We start from the raw sequence: 15210 nt of genomic DNA, 5'->3' as shown, positions 1-15210 counted from the left end.
TGTGCGGGTGTAGTGTGTGGATGTAGTGTGGGGGTGTAGTGTACGGGTGTAGTGTGTGGGTGTAGTGTGCTGGTGTAGTGTGTGTGGGTGTAGTGTGCGGGTGTAGTGTGTGGATGTTGTGTGCGGGTGTAGTGTACGGGTGTAGTGTGTGGGTGTAGTGTGCGGGTGTAGTGTGTGGGTGTAGTGTGCGGGTGTAGTGTGTGGGTGTTGTGTGCGAGTGTAGTGTGCGAGTGTAGTGTGTGGGTGTAATGTGCGAGTGTAGTGTGCGAGTGTAGTGTGCGGGTGTAGTGTGCGAGTGTAGTGTCACCCGGATCAAAATCCATCACTAACTCATATCTTTCTGCACCAAATACTTTCAATAAGCAATCAGGAGCATACTAGAACTACAGTCTGCCCTCTGAGGACACACTCAATCACTTCAAGATGTATTATTAGAATAATTTAGTCGTCTCCTTCCTTGAAGAAAATCATGCAAACCCCATGCAAGGTCTCCGCATCGTGCAACGTTGCTTCATCACAAAGGTGTTTAAGTATATCATCACAGAGACGTTGAAGTGTGTCATCACAGAGACTTTGAAGTGTGTCATCACAGAGACTTTGAAGTGTGTCATCCCAGAGACGTTGAAGTGTGTCATCACAGAGACTTTGAAGTGTGTCATCCCAGAGACGTTGAAGTGTGTCATCACAGAGACGTTGAAGTGTGTCATCACAGAGACGTTGAAGTGTGTCATCACAGAGACTTTGAAGTGTGTCATCACAGAGACGTTGAAGTGTGTCATCACAGAGACTTTGAAGTGTGTCATCACAGAGACGTTGAAGTGTGTCATCACAGAGACTTTGAAGTGTGTCATCACAGAGACGTTGAAGTGTGTCATCACAGAGACGTTGAAGTGTGTCATCACAGAGACATTGAAGTGTGTAGTTATGAGCACAAAAAAGTGTACCAAGCAGTGTACTACTTTCCTAACTAAACATCCTTCAACAGAAAAGTGCGGACTAGTGTGTACACGGCTTTATGACAGCTTACAAGGTGTAGTCTAATTACGCAGTTATGAACTCAAGGCCACAGTAATTATCTGCTTGATTTTATTTATCTCATAAAATAATAAAAATTTAAGATTTAAATCTAATAAGCGTAAGGGATTCCTTCATTAAAAAGCTGGAGAACTATAGAACAAAAATAAATTGCATATAATTACTGCGTCTTCTGTGTGACCTCCCACTCAATGTGTGACCTCCCACTCAGTGTGTGACCTCCCACTCAGTGTGTGTGACCTCCCACTCAGTGTGTGTGACCTCCCACTCAGTGTGTGTGACCTCCCATTCAGAGTGTGTGACCTCCCACTCAGTGTGTGTGACCTCCCACTCAGTGTGTGCCCTCCCACTCAGTGTGTGTGACCCACTCAGTGTGTGCCCTCCCACTCAGTGTGTGTGACCTTCCACTCAGTGTGTGCCCTCCCACTCATTGTGTGTGACCTCCCACTCAGTGTGTGCCCTCCCACTCAGTGTGTGTGACCTCCCACTCAGTGTGTGCCCTCCCACTCAGTGTGTGTGACCTCCCACTCAGTGTGTGCCCTCCCACTCAGTGTGTGTGACCTCCCACTCAGTGTGTGCCCTCCCACTCAGTGTGTGTGACCTCCCACTCAGTGTGTGCCCTCCCACTCAGTGTGTGTGACCTCCCACTCAGTGTGTGCCCTCCCACTCAGTGTGTGTGACCTCCCACTCAGTGTGTGCCCTCCCACTCAGTGTGTGCCCTCCCACTCATTGTGTGTGACCTCCCACTCAGTGTTATGATTCAGCATTCCCCAATATGACTGGTATACTAGGTGATCATACCTTAAAATTATATAAGACAGTATAACATTGTATCACCATTATAAATTGAATTTGCTATATCTTTGATACTTTATTATGTATATAGGTTATATGTATTACTGCACTATGTGTTATGAATCACTATCCTAAATATTATTATATATCTATTAATATGATGTCAAGTGAAGTAGGCTACTATTGGTTGATTAATATTTGCAATATCTTGTATTGTGAGGATATATACTCATAGGCAGGGTTATAAGATCATGTTGTGTTATATTATACTTGTATCATTGTATAACTATGTATTGATAAATATTGTTTTAGAGAAGAGTGGTAAAGGTTGAGCCGGCTGGCTAGGCTAAATTGTTTTGAATCCTTCCATCCCCCCCCCCCCCTCCCTCACCACACAGTGCTTACCTGTCAAAATTACCAAGTCGAGTAGATTGGAATTCTCTGTTTTTATTAGAATATTAATATAGTCGAGTAGATTTTTGTATATTATTCAATTCTTCATTGTGTGCTTATATGATTATACTATTTAATATTGTGAGCTGTATACTGTGATTCTCATTACATCTGTAGGTGCTCAAGGCTCCACTGAATTGTAAACTGAGTTATATGAGTTAGAATGTTTGAAAGAGAACTTGACTGTTATGTTACAGTGTTGGCATCTGTGCGTCGCCGCACGTCCGCCGCAGTGCCAACCTCTCTGGTCTGTAGGTTTTTAGAGAGGACGGTTGTGCTAGGTCCGACTCCTGTTCATTGGTCCACGGACCTTGTAATCACACTGATGTAAACTGAGAGTACTGCATGGTGATGGATCAGGACAAACCAGGGCATTCATATTTTGTGGAGCATTTGTGGAACAGGTGGTAGGTGACTATTATGTGTAAACAGTTTTATAAATCTGCATGGACGTATCTTTGCCCATCCTTCATTGGATGAAGAGTGGTAGGTAGCTGAGGACTTAACTGTGATTTTGAGTGTCCTGATTGAGACTGACTTCTTCCCCACTTAATTGAAGATGTGTCACCTCCATACTGTGTCCATGACCTTAGAGCATACCAGGAACTAGTGTACCACTACGCTAGGATGGAGCCTAGTGTTAGCTAGTCCATACATTTATGCTACTGACAGTACTATTATTATTATTATCCCGAGAAGCTTTGATAAAGGCCATACTGTTTTGTTTTTCTTGAGGATCAGCTTCATATCTGTATATATGTATTACGGTGTCATACATGTAGGTATACCCCAGTAAACTGGTGATTTTTTTATTGACTTTTCCCTAACCCTAGACCTGTAGGCCTGAGTGCAGGTTCACAATGAAGTTACCCAAGCACTTACGAACGTGTACATCTTTCCTCAATCTTTGACGGGTTTGGTTACATTTACTAAACAGTTTACAAGCATGAAAATTTCCCGATCATCTGTTATTATTGTTATAAACAGCCTCCAGGTACTTCAGAGGTCGGTCATTAACTGTTTAATAATTGTAAACAAAGTCACCAAAGACTGAGAAAAGATGGACACGTTCGTAAGTACTTGCGTAGCTTCTTCGTGAATCTGGCCCCGAGTTGGCTCTAATGTGGTTTCGGGAAGGTTCTACGTCGCCAGCGATGATGTGGGGAGTGCAGACACGGCAACCTCCCAATCAGTGTGTGACCTCCCACTCAGTGTGTAGTGTGTCACCTCCCACTCAGTGTGTGACCTCCCACTCAGTGTGTAGTGTGTCACCTCCCACTCAGTGTGTGACCTCCCACTCAGTGTGTAGTGTGTCACCTCCCACGCAGTGCGTAGTATGTCACCTCCCACTCAGTTTGTAGTGTGTCACGTCAGACTCAGTGTGAGTCCTTAAACACATTAACTCCACTCACTTTGAATGGCCGAGATCAGTTCACTGTTGCCCCGGTCTTGTGCAATATCTTGAGCTGTCTTGCCTGTGGGAAAACAAAGCAAAATTACTGTAGAGAATGTTATAGCAAACATACATTTGTTTGGCTCTGTACAGCTAAATAGGATGTATTTGTGTGTCACGGTGCTTGAGAAAAGTTGAAACTCGTAATATTACTCCTGCTGGCTGCTTGTGTGTGTACCTTGGCACCCAGGACCCATGTGTACCTTAACACCCAGGACCCATGTGTACCTTGGCACCCAGGACCCATGTGTACCTTGGCACCCAGGACCCATGTGAACCTTGGCACCCAGGACCCGTGTGTACCTTGGCACTCAGGACCCGTGTGTACCTTGGCACCCAGGACCCATGTGTACCTTGGCACCCAGGACCCATGTGAACCTTGGCACCAAAGACCCATGTGTACCTTGGCACCCCAGGACCCGTGTGTACCTCGTGTGTACCTTGGCACCCAGGACCCATGTGTACCTTGGCACCCAAGACCCGTGTGTACCTTGGCACCCAGGGCTCGTGTGCACCTTGGTTCCCAGGACGCGTGTGTACCTTGGCACCCAGGACCCGTGTGTACCTTGGCACCCAGGACCCATGTGTACCTTGGCACCAAGGACCCGTGTGTACCTTGGCACCCAGGACCCGTGTGTACCTTGGCACCCAGGACCCGTGAGTACCTTGATGTCCAGGACCCATGTGTACCTTGACACCCAGGTCCCATGTATACCTTGGCACCCAGGACTCATGTGTACCCCAGGACCCATGTGTACCTTGGCACACAAGACCCGTGTGTACCTTGGCACCCAGGACCCGTATTTACCTTGGCACCCAGGACCCATGTGTACCCCAGCACCCAGGGCCCGTGTGTACCCAGGACCCGTGTGTACCCCAGCACCCAGGGCCCGTGTGTACCCCAGCACCTAGGACCCGTGTGTACCTTGGCACCCAGGACCCGTGTGTACCTTGGTACCCAGGACCCGTGTGTACCTTTGCACCCAGGACCCGTATGTACCTCAGCACCCAAGATCCGTGTGTACCCCAGTACCCGTGTGTACCCCGGCACCCAGGACCCGTGGGTATCCCAGCACCCAGGACCCGTGTGTACCCCAGCACCCACGGCCCGTGTGTACCCCAGCACCCAAGACCCGTGTGTACCCCAGCACCCAGGACCCGTGTGCACCTTGTCACCCAGGACTCATGTGTACCTTGGCACCCTGGACCCGTGAGCACCCCGGCACCCAGGACCTGTGTGTACCTTGGCACCCAGGACCCGTGTGTACCTTGGCACCCAGGACCCGTGTGTACCACAGCACCCTGGACCCGTGTGTACCTTGGGACCCAGGACCCATTTGTACCACAGCACCCAGGACCGATTTGTACCCCAGCACCCAAGACCCGTGAGTACCTTGGCACCCAGGATCCGTGTGTACCCCAGCACCCAGGACCCATGTGTACCCCGGCACCCAGGACCCGTGTGTACCCCAGCACCCAGGACCCATGTGTACCTTGGCACCCAGGACCCGTGTGTACCTTGGCACCCATGACCCGTGTGTACCCCAGCACCCAGGACCCATGTGTACCTTAGCACCAGGATCCATGTGTACCCCGGCACCCAGTACTCGTGTGTACCTTGGCACCCAGGAACCATGCGTACCTTGGCACCCAGGACCTGTGTGTACCTTGGCACCCAGGACCCATGTGTACCTTGGAACCCATGACCCGTGTGTACCCCAGCACCTAGGACCTGTGTGTACCTTGGCACCCAAGACTCGTGTGTACCCCAGCACCCAGGACCCGTGAGTATCTTGGCACCCAGGATTCGTGTGTACCTTGGCACCCAGGACCCGTGTGTACCTTGGCACCCAGGACCCATGTGTACCTTGGCACCCATGACCCATGTGTACCCCCGGCACCCAGTACCCGTGTGTACCTTGGCACCCAGGACCCGTGTGTACCCCAGCACCCAGGGCCCGTGAGTACCTTGGCACCCAGGACCCATGTGTACCTTGGCACCCAGGACCCGTGTGTACCTTGGCACCCAAGACCCATGTGTACCTAGCACCCAGGACCCGTGTGTACGCCAGCACCCAGGGCCCATGTGTAACCCAGCACCCAGGACCCGTGTGTACTTTGGCACCCAGGACCCGTGTGTACCTTGGCACCCAGGACCCGTGTGTACCTTTGCACCCTGGACCCATGTGTACCCAGCACCCAGGACCCGTGTGTACCCCAGCACCCAGGGCCCGTGTGTACCCCAGCACCCAGGACCCGTGTGTATCTTGGCACCCAGGGGCCCGTGTGTACCTTGGCACCCAGTACCAGTGTGTACCTTGGCACCCAGGACCCGTGTGTACTTTGCTACCCAGGACCCGTGTGTACACCAGCACCCAGGACCCGTGTGTACCTTGGCACCCAGGACCCATGTGTACCCAGCACCCAGGACGCGTGTGTACCCCAGCACCCAGGGCCCGTGTGTACCCCAGCACCCAGGACCCGTGTGTACCTTGGCACCCAGGACCCGTGTGTACCCCAGCACTCAGGACCCGTGAGTACCTTGGCACCCAAGACCCATGTGTACCCAGCACCCAGGACCCGTGTGTACCCCAGCACCCAGGGCACATGTGTACCCCAGCACCCAGGACCTGTGTGTACCTTGGCACCCAGGACCCGTGTGTACCTTGGCACCCAGGACCCGTGTGTACCTTTGCACCCAGGACCCGTGTGTACCTCAGCACCCAAGATCCGTGTGTACCCCAGCACCCAGTACCCGTGTGTACCCCGGCACCCAGGACCCGTGTGTATCCCAGCACCCAGGACCCGTGTGTACCCCAGCACCCAGGGTCCGTGTGTACCCCAGCACCCAGGACCCGTGTGTACCTTGGCACCCAGGACCCGAGTGTACCTTGGCACCCAGGACCCATGTGTACCTTGGCACCCAGGACCCGTGTGTACCTTGGCACCCAGGACATGTGTGTACCTTGGCACCCCGGACGCGTGTGTACCCCAGTACCCAGGACCAGTGTGTATCCCAGCACCCAGGACCCGTGTGTACCTTGGCACCCAGGACGCGTGTGTACCCCAGCACCCAGGATCCGTATGTATCCCAGCACCCAGGATCCATGTGTACCTTGGCACCCAGGACCCGTGTGTACCTTGGCACCCAGGACCCATGTGTACTCCGGCACCAAGGACCCGTGTGTACCCAAGCACCAAGGACCCATGTGTATCTTAGCACCAAGGACCCATGTGTACCCCAGCACCCAGGACCCCTGTTTACCCCAGCACCCAGGATCCATGTGTACCTTGGCACCCAGGACCCGTGTGTACCTTGGCACCCAGGACCCATGTGTACTCCGGCACCAAGGACCCGTGTGTACCCAAGCACCAAGGACCCATGTGTATCTTAGCACCAAGGACCCATTTGTACCCCAGCACCCAGGACCCGTGAGTACCTAGGCACCCAGGACCCGTGTGTACCTTGGCGCCCAGGACCCGTGTGTACCATGGCACCCAGGTTCCATGTGTACCTTGGCAACCAGGGCCTATGTGTGCCTTGGCACCCAGGACCCATGTGTACGTTGGCACTCAGGACCATTGTGTACCTTGGCACCCAGGACCCATGTGTACCTTAACACCCAGGATCCATGTGTACCCCAGCACCTAGGACCCGTGTGTACCTTGGCACCCAAGACTCGTGTGTACCCCAGCACCCAGGACCCGTGAGTATCTTGGCACCCAGGACCCGTGTGTACCTTGGCACCCAGGACCCATGTGTGCCTTGGCACCCATGACCCATGTGTACCCCCGGCACCCAGGACCCGTGTGTACCTTGGCACCCAGGACCCGTGTGTACCCCAGCACCCAGGACCCATGTGTACCTTTACACCCAGGACCCGTGTGTACCCCAGCACCCAGGGCCCGTGAGTACCTTGGCACCCAGGTCCCGTGTGTTCCTTGGCACCCAGGACCCGTGGGTACCTTGGCACCCAGGACCTTTGTGTACCTTGGCACCCAGGACCCGTGTGTACCTTGGTACCCAGGACCCGTGTGTACCTTGGCACCCAGGGCCCATATGTACCCCAACACCCACTACTCATGTGTACCCCAGCACCCAGGACCCATGTGTTCCCCAGCACTTAGGACCCATGTGTACCCCAGCACCCACGACTCGTGTGTACCCCAGCACCCAGGACCCATGTGTACCCTAGAACCCAGGACCCATGTGTACCCTAGAACCCAGGACCCGTGTGTACCTTGGCAGCCAGGACCCGTGTGTACCTTGGCACCCAGGACCCATGTGTACCCCAGAACCCAGGACCCGTGTGTACCTTGGCACCCAGGACCCGTGTGTACCCTTGCACCCAGGACCCGTGTGTACCCCGGCACCCAGGATCTGCTGGAACCTGTAAGCCATGCATATAGGTATCCAAGCTTGGTGCAATAGAAGTGTACTTTTGTTGTTCTACTGCTTCCTTTCATCAAAATAAATTGTCCGTAGTTTGTTGAATCTTGTACCAACCCGCAGATCCTGATGTTGCAACTGCTATGTTATGGTCACTGGACATCTTCTGCATTTCTATATCTCTAATTTGTTAATCTGTGCTAGACTCTGTGGTATGCAAATGCCTACATATCTTCTCTGGTTGCAAGTTTTACATCATCAGTTGTAATGTCATTCCCTATTATTCCTACACGACCTGGCACCCAGTTGATAAGTACCCTGCGATCTTGACTGATGAGTGATTGCATTAATAATTTAACATTTTTGATCAGATGGATGTTGTCGAGTAAGTGTTCTTGTTGCAAGGTTTCAATGGCTGTTCTCGAATCTGTATGTATGAAAACATGTCGCCGGTGTAGAGCAAGAGCACGTTCCAGAGTCTCTTGAATGTTTGGTATTTTTGTTTGAAAAGTTGAACATCCGCTTGAGAGTCACCTCGAACTATATAATTTCTTGCATTAACTTTAGCTCAAGACACTTGTCTCTGCTGGATTATTGATCCGTCTGTAAAGTATGTGAAGCTGTCAGATACCAAGTTTGCTTTTATATTCACCTGTGCAATGTTCCATTGCAGATGGGGGTTAATTTGATATTTTTTTCTTCAAGAGCCATAAGCTTTATCTGCTAGCAGGGGACTCCCAAGAGGCTTGCATAACGGAGTCTGCATGATGTCGTCGACAACCGTCTCAGTGACTGTATGTGTGATCTTGAATGAATTGATGGGGGTTTATTGCATAATGAGTCCACCTGTTGCTGTTGGTAGCTCTTCCGTTCCGAGTTAGCGCTCCAGAGATTATATCTTTAAGTAAACTGATTCTTGATCTAGTCAATATCTTGGTAGTATGCAGGCAGCATGCTGACCAAGAAAGACAAAAATGTGATATATATGTTACCAAAATGTTAGTAATATTATTAAAATCCTATAATATTTGGTGGACTCCTAAATCAACAATGGCTCAATAATCTGTTTCAACCTTGGGGGTCCTGGAGAGTGGGGTGTGGAGGACTAACCTTGGTGGTCCTGGAGAGTGAGGTGTGGAGAGCTAACCTTGGTGATCCTGGAGGGTGAGGTGTGGAGGACTAACCTTGGTGGTCCTGGAGAGTGGGGTGAGTGGGGTGTGGAGGACTAACCTTGGTGGTCCTGGAGGGTGGGGTGTGGAGGACTAACCTTGGTGGTCCTGGTGAGTGGGGTGTGGAGGACTAACCTTGGGGGTCCTGGAGGGTGAGGTGTGGAGGACTAACCTTGGGGGTCCTGGAGAGTGAGGTGTGGAGGACTAACCTTGGGGGTCCTGGAGGGTGAGGTGTGGAGGACTAACCTTGGGGGTCCTGGAGGGTGAGGTGTGGAGGACTAACCTTGGGGTCCTGGAGGGTGAGGTGTGGAGGACTAACCTTGGGGGTCCTGGAGGGTGAGGTGTGGAGGACTAACCTTGGGGGTCCTGGAGGGTGAGGTGTGGAGGACTAACCTTGGGGGTCCTGGAGGGTGAGGTGTGGAGGACTAACCTTGAGGGTCCTGGAGGGTGAGGTCAGGACAGTACTGAAGGAGCTGTAACACAGCAGGGGTCATGTCAGACCTGGTCCACCGGAGCATCGCTGTGTCGCCTGCCACACAGATAACATCACTACAACAGTTATCAGTACACATGAGATCAGGATGCTTTTGTTAAACAAATAATTATGATACAAAATTTTAATTAAATGTTTCTTAACAAAATAAATTTTGTAACAGAATCATTAGTAAAAGCGTTAGTAAAATTTCAATATTGTTAAAAAAAATTACGACCTCAGAATGCTTATAAAATATAAATAAGTATGTCATACAAGTTTTTGTTCTTGTTGAAAGTCTGAATACGAGTGCATGTATTATAAAATATTTGATTTCTTATAACAGGAATTACAATACAGATTAGAGAGAATGCGTTCGGATATTGAACGATAACTGACGCTTCGATATGGAAGAGTCGGTCAATGGTGTTTAAGGTACGAACTACGCTCCTCATCTCACTGTGGTCGAGTGCTATGTTAAACCTGCATTTATATATATATATATATATATATATATATATATATATATATATATATATATATATATATATATATATATATATATATATATACCTTCAATACCCATTGTTTCGTGTTCTATCCTGTGTTAAAAGTTTTGTTCACCTCATCCAAAACTGTTGTAACATATCACCTCACCCAAAATGCAGGTATAAAATGAAAAATGAAAGCTGTTTAAATCATAACATAAGTAAGAACTCTGTTTAGTGTTTGCAGGTAATAGTTGTGTGTGTGTAAACTAAAAGTCTTTGAAAATGTAATAAGTTATTACGAAACGCGTTCAAGTGTCGCGTCAGACTAGAAATAAAAATGAATTTTGGAGAATTTATTTTTCAATTACCATCAACAGTGAAAAGAAACATAAGAAAGATCGAGAAAATTCGTGTTAGAATTATCAATCTTACTTTTTCGGTCATATTTAATAATATATGTCTACAGGTAAGACTGCTACCAAAATATACAAATATTAAAACGCAAGATCCAGCAGCAAGGAATCAAGCCTTCACGATAAAATATTGCCAAGATCTGATTCGTAATCAGATATACAAGGCAGAAAATGAAATCAAAGACAACAAAACGCAACTACTTCATGCTACAAACGAATGGAGAAACAGCAACATCGACGAAAGTCTCCGTACTCGCATCGAGCAACACCTCGATATCCTCACAGACCGACATCACCTCAGCACTGAAACAAGGATAATCAAGAAACTAACAACGTTATATGGAGGACCTATGGCAATTCCACGACCAAGAGACGGCTTCCTGAACCTTGCAGGAATGAACCTCACTGAGGACCAAGTCACTCTCCTAAATCTGGGTATAAACTGTCACATTATGTCCAGACCAAGTGAGATGGCCCGGAAAGTGGAGTTGGAGATTCTGTTGGACGACATATTCGACCTCGAGACACAAAAGAAGGTCACCACTAAAGACACTTTACAAGCAGAACTTATTGCGGAAGGAGGAAAGAATCGAGGCAACTACAGAAGCACCATACTGTCCCACGAGCTCAAAGCGGCAGCTAAGAGCCTTCGTGAGAACAAGGAAATAGTTGTCAGGAGAGGTGACAAGTCGCCAATATGCGTCATTCTTAAAAAAGACGAATATCTGGCGAAAATGAACCTCATTCTCTCAGACCAAACTAAATTCCAAAGGGTAACGAAGGACACTACAGCCGAATTGAAAGCAAAGGTCAACAAATTGATCGAAACTGTGAACGCCAAGAAATCCGGACTCCACCTGCCAAAGATTATTAGGGAATATAAACCTGGATACGGGTATGGAAATGTCAAGACACATGAGCCTGGAAACCCACTTCGGCCAATCATCAGCCAGATACCCACACCCACGTACAGACTGGCGAAACGACTCAACGGCTTGCTGACTCCTTATGTCCCTTGCGCCTTCAGCCTGAAGTCTCAAAAGGATTTGTTGACTTACTGCGGGGAGCCTAAATGCCACGTAGTTACGTTGTTCTACAATGGTGACATGCTGGAGGTCACAGGTTCAAGTCCTGTACGGTCTGCCAGCAAGCCGGTCGGCCGAGCGGACAGCACGCTGGACTTGTGATCCTGTGGTCCTGGGTTCGATCCCAGGCGCCGGCGAGAAACATTGGGCAGAGTTTCTTTCACCCTATGCCCCTGTTACCTAGCGGTAAAATAGGTACCTGGGTGTTAGTCAGCTGTCACGGGCTGCTTCCTGGGGGTGGAGGCCTGGTCGAGGACCGGGCCGTGGGGACACTAAAGCCCCGAAATCATCTCAAGATAACCTCAAGATAACACGGGCCACAGGGATAAAACCCTCATTGGATGTAGAATCACTGTTTACCAATGTACCTGTGGATTTAACAATCGGGTTGATAGCGGACAGTGTGTATCGTGATCCGGCCTGTACTCCTCTTGACATACCAGAAAACATTCTAAGGAAACTACTCCAAGCTTGTACTAAAGAGGCACCCTTCTTGAGCCCGGATGGGCACATGTATAAGCAAGTAGATGGGGTCGCCATGGGTTCTCCCCTAGGTGTCCTGTTTGCGAACTTCTACATGGGTACCATCGAGCAAAAAGTCTTAGTCGACATGAACTTGAAACTGGCCATATACTGCAGATATGTTGACGACATATTTACACAGGTACCTGATGTCAGACATCTGCAGGAGCTGAAGGAGGCCTTTGAGCAGAATTCTGTGTTGCGTTTCACTTACGAGATGGAGAAGGATGGGAAGCTGCCCTTTCTAGATGTAACAGTCATGGAAAGGGGCGGAGGTTTCCACACTGCAGTCTACACTAAGGAAACAAACATAGGAATGTGCCTAAATGCCAACAGTGACTGCCCAGACAGGTACAAGAGGAGTGCTATTAACACTTATGTCGACCATGCTCTCAGCCACAGCTCAGGATGGAAGCAAGTCGACGACGAACTCTGTAGGGTAAGGCAAGTCCTAGTCAACAACGGCTTCTCCAATGGCTTTGTTGAAGACATCATAAGAAGGAAAGTGAAACGCCATGCGACCTCTGAAGAGACAACTAACACAACACCTATAACCCCTATTAGACTATTTTACAGGAACTTCTTTTCCACAGCTCATAAAACGGAGAAAAGGGTCCTGAAAGATATTATTAATAGAAACGTTATCCCTACAGACAAAATTCAGAGGATACAACTGACGATTTACTATAAAACCAGAAAAACGGCCAGCCTACTCATGAGAAACTCTCCAGACACAAAACAGAACGCTTTAAAAGAGACTAACGTCGTCTATGCCTTCAAATGCCCTCTTGGGGACTGTAAGCTCCAAAAAAACCAGTATATAGGCAAGACAACAACATCTCTTTCTAGGCGTTCAACGATGCATAAACAACAGGGCTCCATTAAGGAACATATAATCTCTTCCCACAACCAAACCATCGCCAGAGAAATCCTAGTAAACAACACAGAAATCATCGATAGATACAGCGATAGCAGGCGGCTTGACGTTTGCGAGGCACTACACATCAAGAAGTCAACACCAGCAATCAACAGCCAATTATTGCACAACTATATTCTACCCACCTCAAGACTCCGCTCCAATATAGAAGCATCAAGAAATATGGACCAATAGGCTTTCTACAAACACTTCTATTCAATATCCATTGTTTCGTGTTCTGTCTTGTGTTGATGAAATTAATACCCTATTAATACACTTGTTCTGTCTTGTGTTGATGAAATTAATACCCTATTAATGCCACATCTTGTTCTGTCTTGTGTTAATGCCACATCACCCCTTCCACCTCACTCAAATGTAGATATAAAATCGGAGATGCGTAAGTTCCATTCAGTTGTGTATTTGTGAACTAAAGTCTTTGAAAATGTAATAAGTTTTACGAAACGCGCTCGTGTCGCGTCAGACTAGAAATAAAAATGAATTTTGGAGAATTGATTTTTGATTTACCTCCAACAGTGAAAAGAAATGTACGAAAGATTGAGAAAATTCGTGTTAGAATTATTAATCTTACTTTTTCGGTCATATTTAATAATATATGTCTACAGGAAAGACTGCTACCAAAATATACTAATATATATATATATATATATATATATATATATATATATATATATATATATATATATATATATATATATATATATATATATATATATATATATATATATATAGATAAAGCTAAACATCTGGTACCTAAACAAGCGAGCTAAACATCTGGTACCTGGATGGTGGCACTCTAGCTGGAACTCCGGAAACCATTTTGGAGGATATAAGGAAAATCCAGGAGCAGGGAGCAGCCTTAGGCCTCATTCTCAATGCATCCAAATGTGAAATAATCTCCCGCAACCCAGACATCACTGGGCAAATACAAAATGTTCTTCCAGACATTCTCGTTGTCGAGTCACCGGACTGCACTCTCCTGGGTGCCCCCATTGGCCCACGAGCAATCGAGGAGGTCCTGGTTGCAAAAATCACTGACCTAAAGAGAATGCAGGACAGGATTGACAAGATTGATGCCCATGATGCTCTCTTTCTCCTTACAAGATGCCTGTCTCTCCCTAAGTTGACCTACTTTCTGAGATGTTCTCCATCCTACAGCAGCCCTAAGTTAAATGTGTATGACACCCTTCTGAGGTCCATGCTGGTGAAAGTCCTGAACCTGCCATTGGACGACTCTCAGTGGGAGCAAGCAACCCTTCCTGTAAGACTCGGCGGCCTTGGTGTCCTCACAGCCTCCCAAATTGCTCTACCAGCCTTCCTTTCCTCCTCTCATGCATCGCACGACCTCGTCAGAGATATTTTACCTGCAACCCTGAGAGATTCAGCAGGAATACACGATCCTGCTTTCACTGAATGTTCAAATCAGTGGGATGTTCTTGCAGCCCCAGCAACCATTATAGAGCCAACAAAACAACACAAACAGTCCGGCTGGGACCACCCTCTAGTGGAAAAAGTAGCTGATGCCATGCTCAGCGTCGCAACATCAGACAAGGAGAAAGCCCGCCTCAGAGCAGTGCATGCCCCCCATGCAGGAGACTTCCTCCTGGCAGTACCCATGTCAGCAATGGGCACGCGCCTAGATCCAGAATCCCTTCGTGTAGCAGTGGCCCTCCGCCTTGGTGCCCCAATTCACACTGAATACAAGTGTATTTGCAACAGGGTGGAAGCAGACCAATACGGACTGCATGGGTTGCATTGCGGAAGCACAAAGGGCTGGCATGCAAGACACAACGAGGTCAATGACATCATCAAGAGAAGCCTCGTCTCGGCTGGGTGCCCAGCAGAGAGAGAACCTCGCATCCTAGGGGTCCAAAACCCGGATTTCCCCGCACTTCGCTCTGATGGCATCACCATATACTCATGGAAGGAGGGTAGACAGTTGGTGTGGGACTACACATGTGTATCCACCCTGGCTGACACCTATGTACACTTCGGAGC

General features: G+C 48.6%; 1 protein-coding gene across 2 annotated transcripts in view; it reads right to left on the bottom strand.

Moving 5' to 3' along the window:
• The window catches only part of LOC123751082 (ankyrin homolog), a 138078-nt gene that overhangs the window by 54632 nt on the left and 68236 nt on the right, over positions 1 to 15210 (bottom strand). For both annotated transcript variants that reach the window (XM_069333154.1, XM_069333148.1), the window contains 2 exons: positions 9726 to 9824; positions 3696 to 3758 (listed from right to left, as the gene is read on the bottom strand). In XM_069333154.1, coding sequence (XP_069189255.1) covers positions 3696 to 3758; positions 9726 to 9824 — 162 coding nt within the window. The remainder of the gene's footprint in view (positions 1 to 3695; positions 3759 to 9725; positions 9825 to 15210) is intronic.

This window comes from Procambarus clarkii, chromosome 4 (genome assembly GCF_040958095.1).
Source record: "Procambarus clarkii isolate CNS0578487 chromosome 4, FALCON_Pclarkii_2.0, whole genome shotgun sequence".
In the NCBI taxonomy this organism is placed as follows: Eukaryota; Metazoa; Arthropoda; class Malacostraca; order Decapoda; family Cambaridae; genus Procambarus; species Procambarus clarkii.
This window is presented reverse-complemented; position numbering and strand designations above follow the sequence as displayed.